The 17,479-nt window shown below is 41.8% G+C and overlaps 1 protein-coding gene across 1 annotated transcript in view; it reads left to right on the top strand.

The window, feature by feature from the left end:
* The window catches only part of LOC132585170 (sodium channel protein type 2 subunit alpha-like), a 146,220-nt gene extending 130,634 nt beyond the window's left edge, over positions 1–15,586 (top strand). The window contains exons 22-27 of the mRNA XM_060256959.1: positions 2,259–2,537; positions 5,418–5,474; positions 7,440–7,581; positions 9,640–9,740; positions 9,916–10,186; positions 13,635–15,586. Of these exons, the coding sequence (XP_060112942.1) occupies positions 2,259–2,537; positions 5,418–5,474; positions 7,440–7,581; positions 9,640–9,740; positions 9,916–10,186; positions 13,635–14,797 (2,013 nt within the window). The 3' untranslated portion in view covers positions 14,798–15,586. The remainder of the gene's footprint in view (positions 1–2,258; positions 2,538–5,417; positions 5,475–7,439; positions 7,582–9,639; positions 9,741–9,915; positions 10,187–13,634) is intronic.
* Positions 15,587–17,479: the final 1,893 nt, after the last annotated feature.

The following is a 17,479-nucleotide window of genomic DNA, read 5'->3' as shown; positions in this document are numbered from 1 at the left end:
CCCTCTTTAGTGTCTTTGCAGATGATTTTTGTTCCTCCACCCTCCCAGGGAAGGTTAGTTGCTGACAAAAGAGATTATAAAAGATAAATAATACATAGAATAAAGGAGCCAGAGGTTCCTCCTTCACTGAATGATTTCTGTCCCCTTCAGTTTTTTCTGCCTGTTGGTAGAAGGGGCTTCAGAATTCTTCAGTGCTTTCACATGGTGGCATAGGCCTATTTCTACATTGCTGAATGTACCATCAATCCTATCACTGCCCTAAGCCCAGCTGTGGGGAGGGCAGGATATAAATAAGAAGAAATAAATAAATAAATATAGCAGTGCTGAAGGTCAGGGTTTAGCTTCCAAGCCTGATTTCTCTAGGAGCTTATTGGCCTTTGTAGTAACTGGGGGAAAAACCTGATCATATTCCATTTCTTCTCATTATCTCAACCATACACTATTACCTGTTGATTTCCCCAACCCACTATAACCTTGTGCCTCCCTTTGAACAACTTTGTGCTCTATCATTTGCAATACTGCTGAAATTGTCTTTGTCACAAATACATTATTGGAATCCTAATAACATCCTCCTTGCACCACAGATAACACCTCCAACTCATTTACATCTTACCTTGAGTTTTCCGCAAATGTTATGCCTCCTTTGTCTTTAGAGAAACTATGCCTTTTTAAATCAAGTCTTGTGTAAATAAAAAAACCGCTAAGAGACACCATAAGTTTTAAATTACAAAACAATGTAATGTGAAGGTCAGTGGTGTTCTGACCAGGCTTGCACATAGAACTTCAGATGAACAAAAACATGCTTCAAAATGATATTCCCATAAGTCAGTTCAAAAGCAGTTCAACAAACTTTCCAATCACAAAGGAATATCCATATTCCAGTATTTAGTTCATAGAGCTAAAAGTAGCCCTTCCAAAGAAGTCTGTTCTAGATATCAAGACGTTTCATCCGTCTTTCTTCAGTTTGGAGGCTTACTTTTTCACTGGAACCAATCTCTTACAATACATTCATAGAAGAAGAAGATATTGGATTTATATCCTGCCCTCCACTCCAAAGAGTCTCAGAGCGACTCACAATCTCCTTTACCTTCCTCCCCCACAACAGACACCCTGTGAGGTGGGTGGGGCTGGAGAGGGCTCTCACAGCAGCTGCCCTTTCAAAGACAACCTCTGCCAGAGCTATGACTGACCCAAGGCCATTCCAGCAGGTGCAAGTGGAGGAGTGGGGAATCAAACCCGGTTCTCCCAGATAAGAGTCCACGCAAAAGTTTATGTGCAGTATGCTTTATGTCACTGTATTCCAAATTACATCATTCTGAATTGCCCCCACCATAACTGCCTGGTGTCTGCTACCCACTAAAGCTTTGTCATGGCACAGATCTGGTTCACCGTTGTTCCAGAAGTCACCTTCAGTCACCTGATGCAAAGAGCCCATGGATGCCACTGGTGGGTCTATCTTCCACTGACCTTAACGTCATCATCTGTCTCTGAGAGGGGCATTGGCAGTGGCAATAAAAGATGGGCAACCTCCTTGCCGAAAGACCTTTGTTCTCTTTAACTGTGAACAGCCAGACATTGAGGCAATGTGATCCTTTTGTTTTTAAAACAATATTATTAACTGTTGAAAGGTGTTTTATTCGTAACTCTTGTTTTTATTTACATAGAAATGTGTTTACTTTGAATCAGTTGCTTAATAGCTCTGTTAAATGAATACAATAGTTTATGTTTATGAAGTTTAAGTTTATGAAGAGACTACTGAGCAGGCCTCCTTTTGGGCATGAGCTCACAGGAGCAGAGCTGTGGAACCTCTAAATTTTATTGCGCTCTTTCTGGGCTCCATTGTTCAAACCCCTGTGATAATTTTGGTGTACCTCTAAGATTTGGCAAACTTTCTAATATTTGTCCCCGCAAGAAATGGGGAAGTAATCAAAACATATAAAGAAGACAGATGGAAATCTTCATCATGCCACTGTGGCCACATAGGAGAAAGGAATTATAAAAGTATGATGGGAGTAAGGTTTTATTAGGACAATTATAATTCAAGAAACATTTTAAGGTAGATGCTGAGCTGATATAATAATTTAGTATGCCTTCCATTGATGTCAGGGGCATGTGGCATACGCAAATGAGTTGTGCTAATGACCTCCGACACCTATAACCCCTGCTACTGAGCAGTGCTTTCCTGAAGCAAACTTTTTGACAAGATTGTACAGTCTTTTTATGCAGCCTTCATTCACTTTATTTGTCTTTTTCACTAGGTGGTTGTGAATGCCCTCATAGGAGCCATACCATCTATTATGAATGTGCTTCTCGTTTGCCTTATATTCTGGCTAATTTTCAGTATCATGGGTGTAAATCTGTTTGCTGGCAAGTTTTACCATTGCGTTAATACCACAACTGGTAAACCCGTGGAGCCTGACGTGGTTCAGAACAAAAGTGACTGTGAACGTGTGAACATTACTAACGTTACAAGATGGATGAATGTGAAAGTAAACTTTGATAATGTTGGAATTGGATACCTTTCACTGCTACAAGTGGTGAGAAACCACTGATTTGATTTTTTGCAATAATGTTTCCATTACAATATGTTGGTGGTTAATTTCTTAGGACATAATCCGGTTCCTTGACATACCTAGGGTGGTTTCCTGAGAGTGAGGGGAAAAAAATCCTTCTGTCAGGGTAATACCCCAGCACTCAGTCAGGTGCAGGATATTCCACCTACTTAGAGATAAATATCGGAGTCTGTGAAGTAATCCAGTGTGGAGAAATTTCTGTAGAGCACACATATTCAAGAAAGCAACATTTAATAACGATTTACAAAGCTGTTTAAACAGCATCCTGGCTAAAGTGTAGGAGGCTTCATTAACTTTACCGCAGTATGACCCACAATAATCATAAGAGAGAGAAGGAAGAAGAAAAATGACAGTTAACTCCAAGAATAACAGTGAGGAAGTGAGAAGGGAGGGGATGGTTTCGGAGGAAAGAAAAAAAACAACAGTACAGAGCATCAGACCGTCTCCCTCCTGAAACCATAATGCTTTCTTCCATTCATATTAGGTTCTAGAGATTTTCCAATATTTCCATGCTCCTGCTGAGGGTGGGAGATTGCCCACTTAGTGGCTGCTCCCCACCACCACTCAGAAAGAAAGACCAAACAACTGGGTATATAAAAATAAAAAATGTACAAAAATACATGGTTCTATATAGAATCATAGAGTTGGAAGGGACCTCCAGGGTCCAACCTTCTGTCATCTAGCCTCTGTTTAAAAACCTCCAAGGAAGGAGAGCCCACCACCTCATGAGGAAGCCTGTTCCACTGAGGAACCGCTCTAATGGTTAGGAAGTTCTTCCTAATGCTGAGCCGGAACCTCTGTAATGGTTAGGAACCGCTCTAATGGTTAGGAAGTTCTTCCTAATGCTGAACTGGAAACTCTTTTGATTTAATTTCAACCCATTGGTTCTGGTCCTACCTTCTGGAGCCACAGAAAACAATTCCACACCATCTTCTAAATGACAGCCCTTCAAGTACTTGAAGATGGTGATCATATCACCTCTCAGCCACCTTCTCTCCAGGCTAAACAGGCCCAACTCCTTCAACCTTTCTTCATAGGACTTGGTCTCCAGACCCCTCACTATCTTCGTCGCCCTCCTCTGGACCTGTTCCAGCTTGTCTGTATCCTTCTTAAAATGTGGTACCCAAAACTGAACACTCCAGGTGAGGTCTTACCAGAGCAGAGTAAAGCAATACCATCACTTCACGTGATCTGGACAGTATACTTCTGTTGATACAGCCCAAAATTGCATTTGCCTTTTTAAGCTGCCACATCTCACTGTTGACTCATGTTCAGCATATGGTCCACTAAGACCCTTAGATCAGGAGTGTCAAACTCATTTGTTAGGAGGGCCGGATCTGACACAAATGGGACTTTGTGCGGCTGGGCCATGAGTGCCATAAAATATGCCAGGTAGTGGAGATAGAAACTTTATAATGGATACAGACAAACCCAATTAAAGATATTTTTAAAAACTTAAAATGCAAACATGCTTAAAACTCTTCCAGTGGTTTAAGTTGGAAAGGTGGGGGACTAGTGGAATTTGGCAATGCAATTTTTAAAATAAAACATCAAGAAAAAGCACAAGGCTCTGACTCTGTGGAAACAATGAAATAACGTTGTAAACTTCTCCCCACCAGTCTACTCAGATTGGCAAAGCCTTTCCAGTATAATATCGCCCTTTGGCTGTGCGTTCCCACATTAGAGTACTCACTAGGTTAGGTCCATTCAGGAGAGATAAGCTGGCTGAAAGCATCAACCCTTGTTTGCAAGGACACAGCTCCAAGAAGCATGGGTTTCAGCAGCTATAGGAAAGCTGAAAATGTAACCATCTCCACTCCATTTGAAACCATTGCACAGTGCAGACAAAGCTGCAAGGAGAATGTGGAATGGATCTTAAAATCCACCCCATGTTTTGCTTGCAGCAGCCAGCAAAGAAAAGCATGAAGAGCCTGGAGCTCAGCCTGCAAGCTTCAAAGTGTGCTTCAAAGAGCCTTTGAAGCTCCCAGGCTGAAACTGAAAAAGTCTCAGCCTGGGAGCTGTAAGAGCCTGGGAGCTTCAAAGGGTAAGGACAGAAGGGGGAGGAGGGGGGGGAGAAAAGAGCCCTATGGGCCTGATCAAAGCCTTGGGCAGGCTGGATCTGGCCCGTGGGCCGGGTGTTTGACACCCTACCTTAGATTCTTTTTTTGCACCTACTACTGCTAAGACAAGTCTCCCCCATTTTTCCTACCTAAATGCATAACTTTACATTTATCCCTGTTAAAATTCATTTTATTGGTTTTAGCCCAGTTTTCCAGTCTGTCAAGATCATCCTGTATCCTGTTTCTGTCTTTGCAACCCCCCCCCCCCCCAAATTTAGTATCATCTGCAAATGTAATAAGAATTCCCTCTATTCCTTCATCCAAATTATTTATAAAGATGTTGAACAAAACAAGTCCCAGGACAGATCCTTGAGGCACTCCACTTGTCACTCTTCTCCAAGAGGATGAGGAACCATTCACAAGCACTCTTTGGGTGCGATCTGTCAACCGGTTACAGATCCACCTAATGGTAACAGGATCCAAACCACATTTTACCAACTTGTCAACAAGGACAGAATGTGGAACCTTATCAAAAGCCTTACTGAAATCAAGATAAACTATGTCTACAGCATTCCCCTGATCCAGCAAGGTAGTCACTTTCTCAAAAAAAAAGAGATCAGGTTAGTCTGACATGACTTGTTCTTGAGAAACCCATGCTTGCTCTTAGTAATCACAGCCATCCTTTCTAAATGTTCCAGGACTGACTGACTGATAATTTGTTCTAAAACTTTTCCAGGTATAAAGCTGTCATCATAGGTAATTTTAACATGTTCCCTTTTTACAGGCCACTTTTAAAGGATGGATGCCTATAATGTACGCTGCTGTTGATTCAAGAAGAAAAGTAAGTAGTACATTACTTTTGTTTTAAGATATTGAATCCTAAGGTGCTCATAATAATATTGATCCTCAAATTTACAATGGCAGCAATACAAAGGTGAAACAATGAAAATAGTTTTGCCTCTTCAACTAGTATTGTGTAATGTCGTTTGATTAAATGTTACTTTTTATAGCAAACGAAAAGGTCTCCAGAACTCCTCCAGCTAAACCAGGGGTAGGGAACGTTGGCTCTCCAGATGTTTTTTGCCTACAACTCCCATCAGCCCCAGCCTGCATAGCCAATGGCTGTGGTTGATGGGAGTTGTAGGCAAAAACATCTGGAGAGACAATATTCTCTACCCCTGAGCTAAACAGATGTGGTGAATCTTGTTAAAGGATTAGTTCATGAACAAAAGGTGTGTTCTGTGGATATGATAAGAGGGACCTTCCAAAGGAAGATCCTTTCCTTAAAATTAAGAGGTAGGATGTTGGCCTAAGAGTGTAGGCTGTCAGCCTAAATGTCTCTTCAGCTCAGTCTCTTAAATATAACCTTTTTTCTTTTGTTTTCCCCTCTCCCTCCTTGGTCCCAACTACAAAGATAGTTCCCAGCAGATCTTCTTCATGGTCTCTATGTATCACATCTATGGGATATAGTGGGCTTGCGCTGATCCCAATCGGTAACTTTAAAGCCTAGATAGAAAGAATTTTCTCAACCTTCTCAGTGTCATGTGCAGGAGCTCCACTGCACATGCTCACTGGGGTGGGAATGAGGATCCCACTAGTTCCTTTCTCACCATCTCTCTCCTCGGCCTGGTCAGTACTTACTTCATTTTTGCCTTTTTCTTTGACTTTCTCCACATCTCTTCAGGAAATTCTTCTCTTTCCATCTGACACCTGATGGAGGGTTAGTGACTCTTTTCCACTGAGTCCCTCCTTGGAGGGTCAGGGGCCTAGACCCCATTCCCCCCTCCTCCCATTTCACCCACGGCCTTTCCTTTACACCCTGTCCCACCTTACCACATATAGAAAGACTTTGGGAAAGTTTTAAGAGGTGAGCCAAGTGTGGAAGTAAAATCCCTCTCCCCTCAGACAGCCACTCACTTTGCCTCCTCTGCCTAGGGGAATTCCACTGCACAGACCCTTGCACCCATTGTATTAAATTCTCTAAGCAGACTCACAAAAACCAGTTGGCTCAACTCCAAACAGCCCTTTTAGAGTCAGTCCTGTCTGCGCCCAAAATGGCTTCCTCCCAAGGAAACTCAGGACATGCCTGAGAGTGTGGAGCCCTCCCCACCCCAGCATTAGGGCAGCTTAAATTTCCAACCTTATGCCCAGAAAGGAAATCCACCAGTAAGATGCTGCCTCCCATTCATGCAAACCATCCATCCTGGATCCACTACTGGAAACAAAACGAACAGCTTTGTGATTTATCAGAAGATTATAAGGAAATGTACAGACTTTTCTAAGGAAAAATCTTTAAAGGTGTCCCTGGTTTAATTGTCAGTATCATTTGTGGTCAGTGAGATCCTTGCTACAATCATTTTAAAGCATTTGCAAGAATAAAATTTCGCAGTGCTAGCTGAGACATTTTCATAGAATATTTGGTTTGTATGAACATCCTCAAAGAATTTCCTTTCTCCAATAAAAGCTTTATGACTCAATGCCTTGAGCAATATAACAATCTGAAATTTCATTTATAATCTCTATATCCCACCCCCACCCCCCCAAAAAAGACATTTTAAAAATTAGCAACACCCAGGGTTTTATTAGGATTTTGATCTGAGAATAGAAGGGGACCAACCCTGCTTAGAATAAAATCACTGAAATTCACCAGCCATCTTGTGATAATTGTATAAATTTTTGCACACGCATCTAGAAGCATCCTTGTATCAATGACTGTGTGAGCACCCACTAAGATGGTGGCCTGCAAACTACACAATTATTCCTTGAAAAAAATTTTGGTGTTGATATGTTGTATCTTCTTTTATAGACTGAAGAACAGCCAATCTATGAAGATAACCTTTACATGTATCTTTACTTTGTCATCTTTATTATATTTGGTTCATTCTTCACCCTGAATCTTTTCATTGGTGTCATAATTGATAATTTCAACCAACAGAAAAAGAAGATAAGTGTTCTAACTATTCATCTCTATAGCACACAGAAACCATGTTTTAAGAGAAATGACTAAAGTATCAAAGTTGCAGAGGACTAGGGTTGTAGAAATCTGAAAACAAAGTTTAAGAATTAGATATGAGAAGTAAGGGGTCTCACATGAAGTTGTCAGGGGAATCTTATTTTCCCCTCCTCCACTTTTTTCTGAAAATCCCCATAGCCTCTCCACTTTTCTACTTGTTTCTTTCCATTCACTAGCCAACCTACTTTTATCAGCCCTCTCTTCACCTTTCTGTCCTTCGCTCCCTTGGCAGCCTCTCCCCAGGAAAATGGACTCAGTTGCATGATAGGGAATCGGTGAGGACTTGCAGAGGGCATCTTATTTCCCTGCCCATTGTATTTCCTCTTTCCTTCCTCCTGGCAACTCCCATATCCTGACCTTTCCCGGCTTCTTTCCACCTATCCACTAACCTACCTATTACCTGTCTCCCCATTGTTTTCTCCACAATGGGGACCCAAAGGCGCTTGCAACATTGTCCTGCCATCCATTGTATCCTCATAACAATCCTGTGAGGTAGGTTAGACTGAGAGTGCGTGACTGGCCCAAGTCTCCCAGTGAGCTTTTGCAACAGTGCAGGGATTGGAACCTGGGACTACCAGATCCTAGTCCTAAACTCTAAGCACTATACCACACTGCATTTTGTTAGGGTTCTAGAAAGTAGCCAGTCATGCAGTTTGGGCGGTAGCAAGTTGCCAGGTGGTTGCTGCCAAGCCTGGCCCTAATTAACCTTCCCTTAGAGGCCAAAACAGCCATGGAAAAGGCCCTGCCCCCTCCTTTTGCCTATCACGCAGCAACTGTATGATATAAAGGAAGCTAGGTTTGGTGTGCTTCAAAATTTAAGATATTAGCTAGGCACCATGGTACATTTAATTGATGCATCGTACCCTTACATGTGGTTAATATTTATGGGTTGTATCTAACAAATACCAGCAAAGCTCACAGAAGTGGACTTTCCCATTTTTTATCTTCCAGTGCAGCTCCCTGAAATAATGTTCATCACAAAGAACATAGAGGGCAATGGCGGAGGCAGGGGGGCAGGGAGCTGGGTATAGTTCGGAAGTCCCCAACCTTTACAAGCCTGTGAGTGCCTTTGGCATTCTGATGGTGGACAGTGGGCAAAAACATAAAATGGCTGCCTCAGGAGGCAAAGCCAGTCCCACAATGTCAGACAATGAGGTTTTATATACATATGTCTAAGAGTAATCCTTCAACAATTCAAGTAGAAGCTATGCTTAACAGGATGCCTTTTTAACAGAAGCCATTTTATTAAATAATAAAGTTATTATTTATACATATTTTCTGCATGCACATAGCTTATCTCTTGTTACACATTGAAGATCCTTGTGGTATGAGGGCAGCCGCCTCCAAAGCAATTTTTTAAAATCTCCACATTCAGTTATATCTCCAGTGGCCAATCAGAAGCCCTGCTGTTCAAAAGCTCCACCTGGACCCACCCACTTTCTAAAAATACTTGGTGGCTTTCAGGAAATGGTGCCCCACAAGCACCACAGCAGGGGCTCCTGGTATAGGCTTACTAGATTACAGGCAACCATCCAACCCCACACTATAGACCTGGCCTCAGTCAGTGGGGCAGGGGAAACTTTTTTTGGGGGGGGGTTGGAGGCAGGATGTAATGCCATGACATTACTTACAGTACCTAAAGTCACACTGTTGTGCAAAGTTCTAGGAATTCCCATAATTTCTATGATAAAAACCATAGAGATTGGGGGAATTCCTACAGCATTACACAATACTATCTAGTCTCTGTGTCCAAATGTTTCTACCCCCAAAGAATCCTGGCTGGCCACCCTAAGAGAGCAATTGATGAAAATTGCCTCCATCCTTCATTGTTGCTTCAACAAAATGCTAGTTTAGCTTGGTTAGATACAGCCCTATTTTAGTAGTTCAGGTATACCTGTGGCCAGTTATGTTTTTGTAAATTCTACTGAAATTAATGGGTCTTGTGGGTTTAAAGTTATGGTTGTAACTATTATCTTTTCACTCCTTTACTTAGGAGGTCAAGACATATTTATGACAGAAGAACAGAAAAAGTATTACAATGCAATGAAAAAACTGGGGTCCAAGAAACCACAAAAACCTATACCTAGGCCTGCAGTAAGCATAATTCTTTATAGTTGATTTTGCATGTGCAAACTGTGACCTTTATTTTAAGGCAATTAAAAAAAAAAAACACCAGCCTTTCATCCAGATTTGAAAAGCAGTTTTTCAAGGGAAACTTTTTCATTCCCAGGAAATAACAAAATGCTCTTTTCTGTCCCCTTCCCTCCAGAATAAATTCCAAGGCATCATTTTTGATTTGGTCACCAAACAAGCATTTGATATCGCCATCATGGTCCTTATCTGCCTCAATATGGTCACCATGATGGTAGAAACAAACGACCAGACTGCAGAGATGACATACGCTTTGTATTGGATTAATGTAGTTTTCATTATCCTTTTCACCGGAGAGTTCATCCTGAAATTGGCTGCACTCCGTTATTACTATTTTACAATTGGATGGAATATATTTGATGTCGTGGTGGTGGTTCTCTCCATTGTAGGTAAGGACTATTTGGAACTCAAAAGGGGAAATGCATGTAAAGATAAACATAATGGTGGTGTTCTCTCCAGTAAATATGGAGGAGAAATTTGCTTGCCCAAGCCTTTGCCTCTTGAGCTGGGTTTAGACTTGCTGGGAACTGGAATCAAGAACTGTAGTCCACAAACATACACAGCCTGAAGAGGTCAAGTCTATTCAGCCTTCTCATTCTGCTAGATAGGCACAGACCTCATAGCATATGGATGCATCTTGCACCACAACAAAACTTGGGTGGTAACTATGTACAATTGCAAGCGTGAACAATTCAGCTGTGAGTGTTCATACAGTTTGCTGAAGAAGTTCCAGTTTGAACCTGACTCTGGGCTGGCTTGTTAACTATGTACATTTGGGGAAACATGTATAGTAGATGAAAATGAAGGCTGCTTCTTCCCTGGGTCTAAATGTACTGAGAGGAAGCCAGGCATAAGAGAGAAATCTCTCTTCCACTAACACTCACTTTTGTACTTTAGAATCTGAAAGTCTCAGTTCTACTTGGTCTCTTATGTTCTTATAACGGATAAAAGGAAGTACTTCTTCACCCAAAGGGTGATTAACATGTGGAATTCACTGCCACAGGAGGTGGTGGCGGCCACAAGCATAGCCACCTTCAAGAGGGGTTTAGATAAAAATATGGAGCAGAGGTCCATCAGTGGCTATTAGCCACAGTGTGTGTGTATGTATAAAATTTTTTGCCACTGTGTGACACAGAGTGTTGGACTGGATGGGCCATTGGCCTGATCCAACATGGCTTCTCTTATGTTCTTATGTTCTTAACATCTGGCGTAGGAGAGAGAGGAAAGGAGGCATGAGACACACATCTAAGGGTGATTGTCAGAAGAAAAGGGCAGGCTTGGAATGACAATGGAGGCTGGAATATAGTAGAATAATCAAGGATAGTTTATTGAGCAGGAACCAAAAATACACACATGCTACCAGAATAATACCTACATTACAGTACCAAGCACTAGAATGTCTCAGTGGACCACACATACTTGTGCAGTGTGTAACTCAAGAGAAAACTGCAGGGAATATTGAAGGGAAAGAGAATGAAGAAATGTACTATCTATCCCTTTCTGTTCTGGGATGTCATCTGAAAGGGTCAGTGACTGATGATCCAAGTGGATCTTGAACCCTGCTCAAGCCAGGAAATTTGGCACGCAGGCGGAAAAGCTTGGCTGGAGAGCGATTGGGGATCTGAGCAAAAATGCAGGCAATTACAGTATTTATGCGAAAATACAAGACTAGGTTTTTCCCCAGCTATGCCCATCAAGAGCCCTGTGGCACAAAGTGGTAAAGCTGCACTACTGCAGTCCGAGCTCTCTGCTCACGACCTGAGTTCGATCCTGGTGGAAGCTGGGTTCAGGTAGCCAACTCAAGGTTGATTCAGCCTTCCATCCTTCTGAGGTCGGTAAAATGAGTACCCAGGTTGCTGGGGATAAAGTGTAGATGACTGGGGAAGGAATGGCAAACCACCCCGTTAAAAAGTCTGCCATGAAAACGTCATGATGCGACGTCACCCCAGAATCGGAAATGACTGGTGCTTGCACAGGGGGCTACCTTTACCTTTTTTATGCCCCTCAAAAGAAAGAGAGGGTCATCTTATATTTGCATACAATTTAGATTTACACTCAGTAATTGTACATAACGCTTTATGACAGGGTTGTCCCGAATTCAGAGTCATTTTGCTTTTGAGTAAATATGGTATTCAAATGAAACTAAAAGAAGAAGGGACGTGCAGCAGGACTGAATATAACAAGTGAGCTGGAACCCAAGATACGTAGCTGGAACATTGAGCTGGATGAGGAACGTGTCATTCCAGAACTGAACACGTTTTGGTAGAGGCAAGGCAGCTCTGATAGAGGAGCAGAGGCATTTGTTGTGACTTCTGAATGCAGCCACTCAGTGATGCAGGATCTGTTTTACCTTGCCTGTGCAAGTGCTGTCTGCACCTTGCTAAGCCCCAACTGCTACTTGTGACTTCTGTTGGCTGTGAGATGGAACAGAAGAAGAAGAAGATATTGGATTTATATCCCGCCCTCCACTCCGAAGAGTCTCAGAGCGGCTCACAATCTCCTTTCCCTTTCTCCCCCACAACAGACACCCTGTGAGGTGGGTGGGGCTGAGAGGGCTCTCCCAGCAGCTGCCCTTTCAAGGACAACCTCTGCCAGAGCTATGGCTGACCCAAGGCCAGGCTAGCAGCTGCAAGTGGAGGAGTGGGGAATCAAACCTGGTTCTCCCAGATAAGAGTCCGCACACTTAACCACTACACCAAACTGGCTCTCCAGCTCAACCAGTTGCAGCTCAGCCAGGCAAAAAACCCACAAAGCTGTGGTGAAGCAGGGGAGAGAGAGGTGATTATGAGCTTTACTTCTATCCACAGATCCCATATCCAAAACATACATAGGATTAATCAACAACTAATAAATTGCTTTGATATTTTTAGAAACATAGATTCAGGATTCCAATCATAGCAAGCCGTGCATTTTAAGCCAAAATGTCAGGGCATATTATGACTTGCTATACCATTTTTAAAATCCATTAATAGAGAAGCTTAGTTTCCTTTTATAATATTTCATATATGCTCCAATATGCCAGGATTCACATTAGGTAGAAGCAAATTTCCAAATTAGAATAGGAGCAGGAACCTTGCCTCCAGGTGGCTTGCAGTCAAGCACTGAGGGATTACATTGGGATAGAGCTTTGAAATCATGGGGAAGGACAGTGGCTCAGTGGTAGGCATCTGCTTGGTAAGCAGAAGGTCCCAGGTTCAATCCCCGGCATCTCCAACTAAAAAGGGTCCAGGCAAATAGGCGTGAAAAACCTCAGCTTGAGACTCTGGAGAGCTGCTGACAGTCTGAGTAGACAATACTAACTTTGATGGACTGAGGGTCTGACTCAGTACAAGGCAGCTTCATATGTTCATATATATGTTCATAGTACATTTAAACAAATTGTTCCAGGGTTTTAGACATTCTAGTCTTGCATTGTGTTATTTTGTTCTACAAGTCTAGTGGTTCATAATTAGAATGGGTCATAAAATAATCACAATGGACTGGATCCAATAGTTCTATTCAGCTAAGTTAGGAAGCTTCCACTGGAGAAAGAATCCTTTTGCATATCTTTCTTCTATAGACAGACTTCCTTCTCTTGGATGAAAAACTGTCTTCTCCCAAGCGAATTCCAACAGAAGATTCTTCACTTAGCACAAGGCAACCATTGGATCCAACAAATTGTGGTTATGTTATTAATCAGTGGGAAGTGCTAATAACCTAAAAACAGAATCCAGCCTTGTAATTTACCATCTCATCCTCACAGTTCAGTCCCTTATTAAAATTATAACTGTAATGAGGCAATATGATTATGAATGTGTAATGCGAGTTGTAAAATGTCTCACCTTGCAATTTTTGCAGGTATGTTTCTAGCAGAGATTATTGAGAAATACTTTGTGTCTCCCACCTTGTTTCGCGTTATCCGACTTGCCAGGATAGGTCGAATCCTGCGGCTTATCAAGGGCGCCAAAGGGATCCGCACTCTGCTTTTCGCCTTGATGATGTCTCTGCCTGCCTTGTTTAACATCGGTCTCCTGCTTTTCCTCGTCATGTTCATCTACGCTATATTTGGAATGTCCAACTTTGCTTATGTTAAGAAAGAAGATGGGATTGATGACATGTTCAATTTTGAAACCTTTGGTAACAGCATGATCTGCCTCTTTCAAATTACCACCTCTGCTGGCTGGGATGGCTTGCTAGCACCCATTCTTAACAGTGGGCCCCCCGACTGTGACCCTGAGGTGCTTCACCCGGGAATTACATCAGTCAAAGGAAATTGTGGAAACCCCTCTGTTGGGATTTTCTTCTTTGTGAGCTACATTATCATATCCTTTCTAGTTGTCGTAAACATGTACATCGCTGTCATTCTGGAGAACTTTGGTGTTGCAACGGAAGAAAGTGCTGAACCTTTAGGTGAAGATGACTTTGAAATGTTCTATGAAGTCTGGGAAAAGTTTGATCCGGATGCAACACAGTTTATAGACTACTGCAATCTTTTTGATTTTGCTGCCTCCTTAGATCCTCCTCTCGTAATACCCAAACCAAATAAGTTTCAGCTTATTGCAATGGACCTGCCCATGGTAAGTGGTGACAGAATCCACTGCCTCGACATCTTGTTTGCTTTCACAAAACGCGTTTTGGGTGAAAGTGACGAAATGGATGCCCTTCGGGTTCAAATGGAAGACCGGTTTATGCAAGCCAATCCTTCTAAAGTCTCCTATGAACCAATCACAACTACATTGAAACGGAAACTGCAGGAGGAGTCTGCTAAAGTTATTCAGCGAGCGTTTCGATCGTACCGCTTGAAGAGAACTGTAAACAACGTTTCATTCTTATGCAAAAAAGATGATGATGACATGATTATTGATAAATTAAGTTTGAACTCAACTCTGCAAAAGACAGACAGCAGTTCCTCCACAACATCGCCTCCTTCGTATGATAGCGTAACAAAGCCAGATAAATATGAGCGGGAAACACCAGAAAAAGAAGATAAAGACAAAGTTTCTAGAGATGGGGAAAAGTAAAAAAAAAAGAAAACAATACTGTTCACAGCATATTGTTTACAGCATAAAGTAATGCTAATGCCAACAGAAATCCTGTTGGAAGTTAATGCCAAACTGACCCTTTCTATATCATACATACATGCACACCCAGCCCTTAAAGCGGCTATCATTCTACTGAGGAGCTGGTAATATGGCAATGGGGTCATCAGGTCAGTACTTCTTACCAGCTGACATGGATGAAAAAGGATGCACAAAATGGCTGTAGACTGTCGAAACGTACCAGTGATAGTGTATATGCTAATCAAAATACCCCACTGCTGCAGTAATTGTACCAATGTATTTGTTTCAACAGCCACACCTGTCGTGTTTGACAAATGTCTGCGGGTACAGCTATATTTCTATTCCAGATCACTGTTTCTGATTATGTTGAGCAAGGAAGCTAAGTGCTCTTTCTCATATATTTGTTTACATCTCATTCTCCCCCCCCCCTCCCCAGTACTTAATGATAATGTAAGATTTAGGCACCTTATTCATTGTGGACTTGGCTCAGTTTTGCATTTAAGCAAAAATCTTGGCTCTGCTGCAAAGAGTTTGAGTTCTAATGGAAAAAGTAATATCAGGTAGGAGGGAATGACAAAGGAATTTGTGGGGGGGGGGGTGCTGTTTGTGGCGTCCATATGCCCCCTCTATCAAGGTTAATATTTTCAAAGAATGTTATAGAGAAATATGGTGTTAAAACATTTAGGGGGAGTTTGCATATTTGGTTTAGAGCTTTAATAAAACTGCAGTTTTCTGTGAGTGTACATAAAAGTAAGAGTTTAGTCATGTTCCCATAGTCTCTAAAGCCCCCCAGCATCCCATCTCAAGAACAAGAAACTATTGCATTTTTTTTTAAAAAACACAAACTTCTAAGTTCTTGGAACTTGGAGTTCCAGAGACCCCTTGAGAATTCCAGAGTGAGAGAAGATATGAGAGAGTGGACTGGAATGCATTTCATGTGGTTAATTGAAAGGTGCCTGGCTCCTGAAGGAAACTCGATAGGAGGAAAGCATTGTACATAAGCTGCTAATAGGTATACATACCACAACACAAGTGATTTGAAGAATTCAAGGATGTGAAGCAGGGTACAAGGCAAGTAGTTACTGGGTATGACATAAACCAATGCTTTTTGGGCTAGAGAAGAAGAATGTAGGGCTCAACCAGACATGAGGGCAGCCAGGGGGCTAACCTAGTGACTACTAATGCTGTTTTAGAGGAGAATTTAGCCAAGCAGCAACAAGGACATCTTGATTCCCTCTTTGTGCCTTTTAAGGTGCTGAAACATGACAGCCTGTTGGGCCCTTGGTGTGATTTTTAGATGGCATCACTGGCCACAGGTTGGCTCCATGGCCATCATCATGTATAGTTTGATCCTTGTTAGGGATTTCTGTTTGAAATTCTATTTCTTTATCTCAAACAGTGCAGTGGATCACTGGATCAAATAATCATTGAGAGGCATTTAACATGAAAAAGCAAAAACGTATTTGTTTCTATAGGGAAAGGGTACTGGGAGGTGAAAATAACAAACATTATAGAACTACATGCTTACACTAGAAGATCATATGCTTAATGAAAGCTACTTCCTCCGTCTTCTTGACCTCTCTGCCTGAACAAAGGAAGTCACCTGACTAACTGACCAAGCAAACAAAACAGGTTTTCCGGCTTCTAGACCTTGATTGGCAGCAGTCAGTATCTTCTTCCCAGGTCATGCAGACAATAGGGAATCAAGCAAGCGTTAACCCTATAATGACTGGAACTTTAGAACATTGCAAAGGACATACAGAACAGATACATATTTCCAACACCCCTTCTCAATGCCTAATGTGCAAGTCATTATACATTCAATAGTCATTACTCATTATTCACTGTAACATTCACATCAACTAGATTCATCATTTCACGTAAACGTTCAAATCTAGCACAAGGTAATGGCTTTGTAAGTATATCAGCTACCATAGCTTCTGTACAATCAGCCCCTTCTGGTATAGATCAGCCCCTTCTGTTATAGATCTTTCACTAGCTCACATTTAATACCAATAGATCTACTTCTGGCTGTTCTACTTTCCCCTTTACATATAGCAATACATGCTTGATTATCTTCAAACATTACAATAGGTACAAGTTTTTTTATCTTGAAGTCTTTCAGCAGATGAAAAATCCATTCAAGTTCACTGCAGGCACTGGCTGCTGACACACCCAGCTTCTGCTGTAGATTGTGCCACTATAGTCTGTTTTCTGCTAGTCCATTCTACAAGTCCATTTCTGTAGAAGAAAAAGTATCCACTGGTTGATCTGTAATTGCACGATTCTTCTGCATAGTTAGCATCCATGTATCCAACTAGTGTGGGATTCTCAGAAAGTTCAATGATCAGTCTTAAGTCCATAGTCCCTTTTAAGTATCTGGCAAGTTTCTTTACTGCATTCCAATCATGGCAATTAGGCGAACTTACTTTTCTGCTCAGTATTCTGACAGCAGCTGTAATATCAGGGCTGGTAGTTTTACTCAGGTACAGGAGTTTTCCTATAGCTTCTCTGTACTCTCCAATGTCTTTGAGAGGTTAACCACCCTGAGCTCTCAGGTATGCAGGTTCAAGAAGTATCTTACTTTACAATCTCTCATGCCAAGAGATTCTATAAAGTCCATAATCTTTCATCTTTGGCACA

This window comes from Heteronotia binoei, chromosome 16 (genome assembly GCF_032191835.1).
Source record: "Heteronotia binoei isolate CCM8104 ecotype False Entrance Well chromosome 16, APGP_CSIRO_Hbin_v1, whole genome shotgun sequence".
Lineage (NCBI taxonomy): Eukaryota > Metazoa > Chordata > Lepidosauria > Squamata > Gekkonidae > Heteronotia > Heteronotia binoei.
The sequence above is the reverse complement of the archived record's forward strand: the minus strand, read 5'-3'. Positions and strand labels throughout refer to the sequence as shown.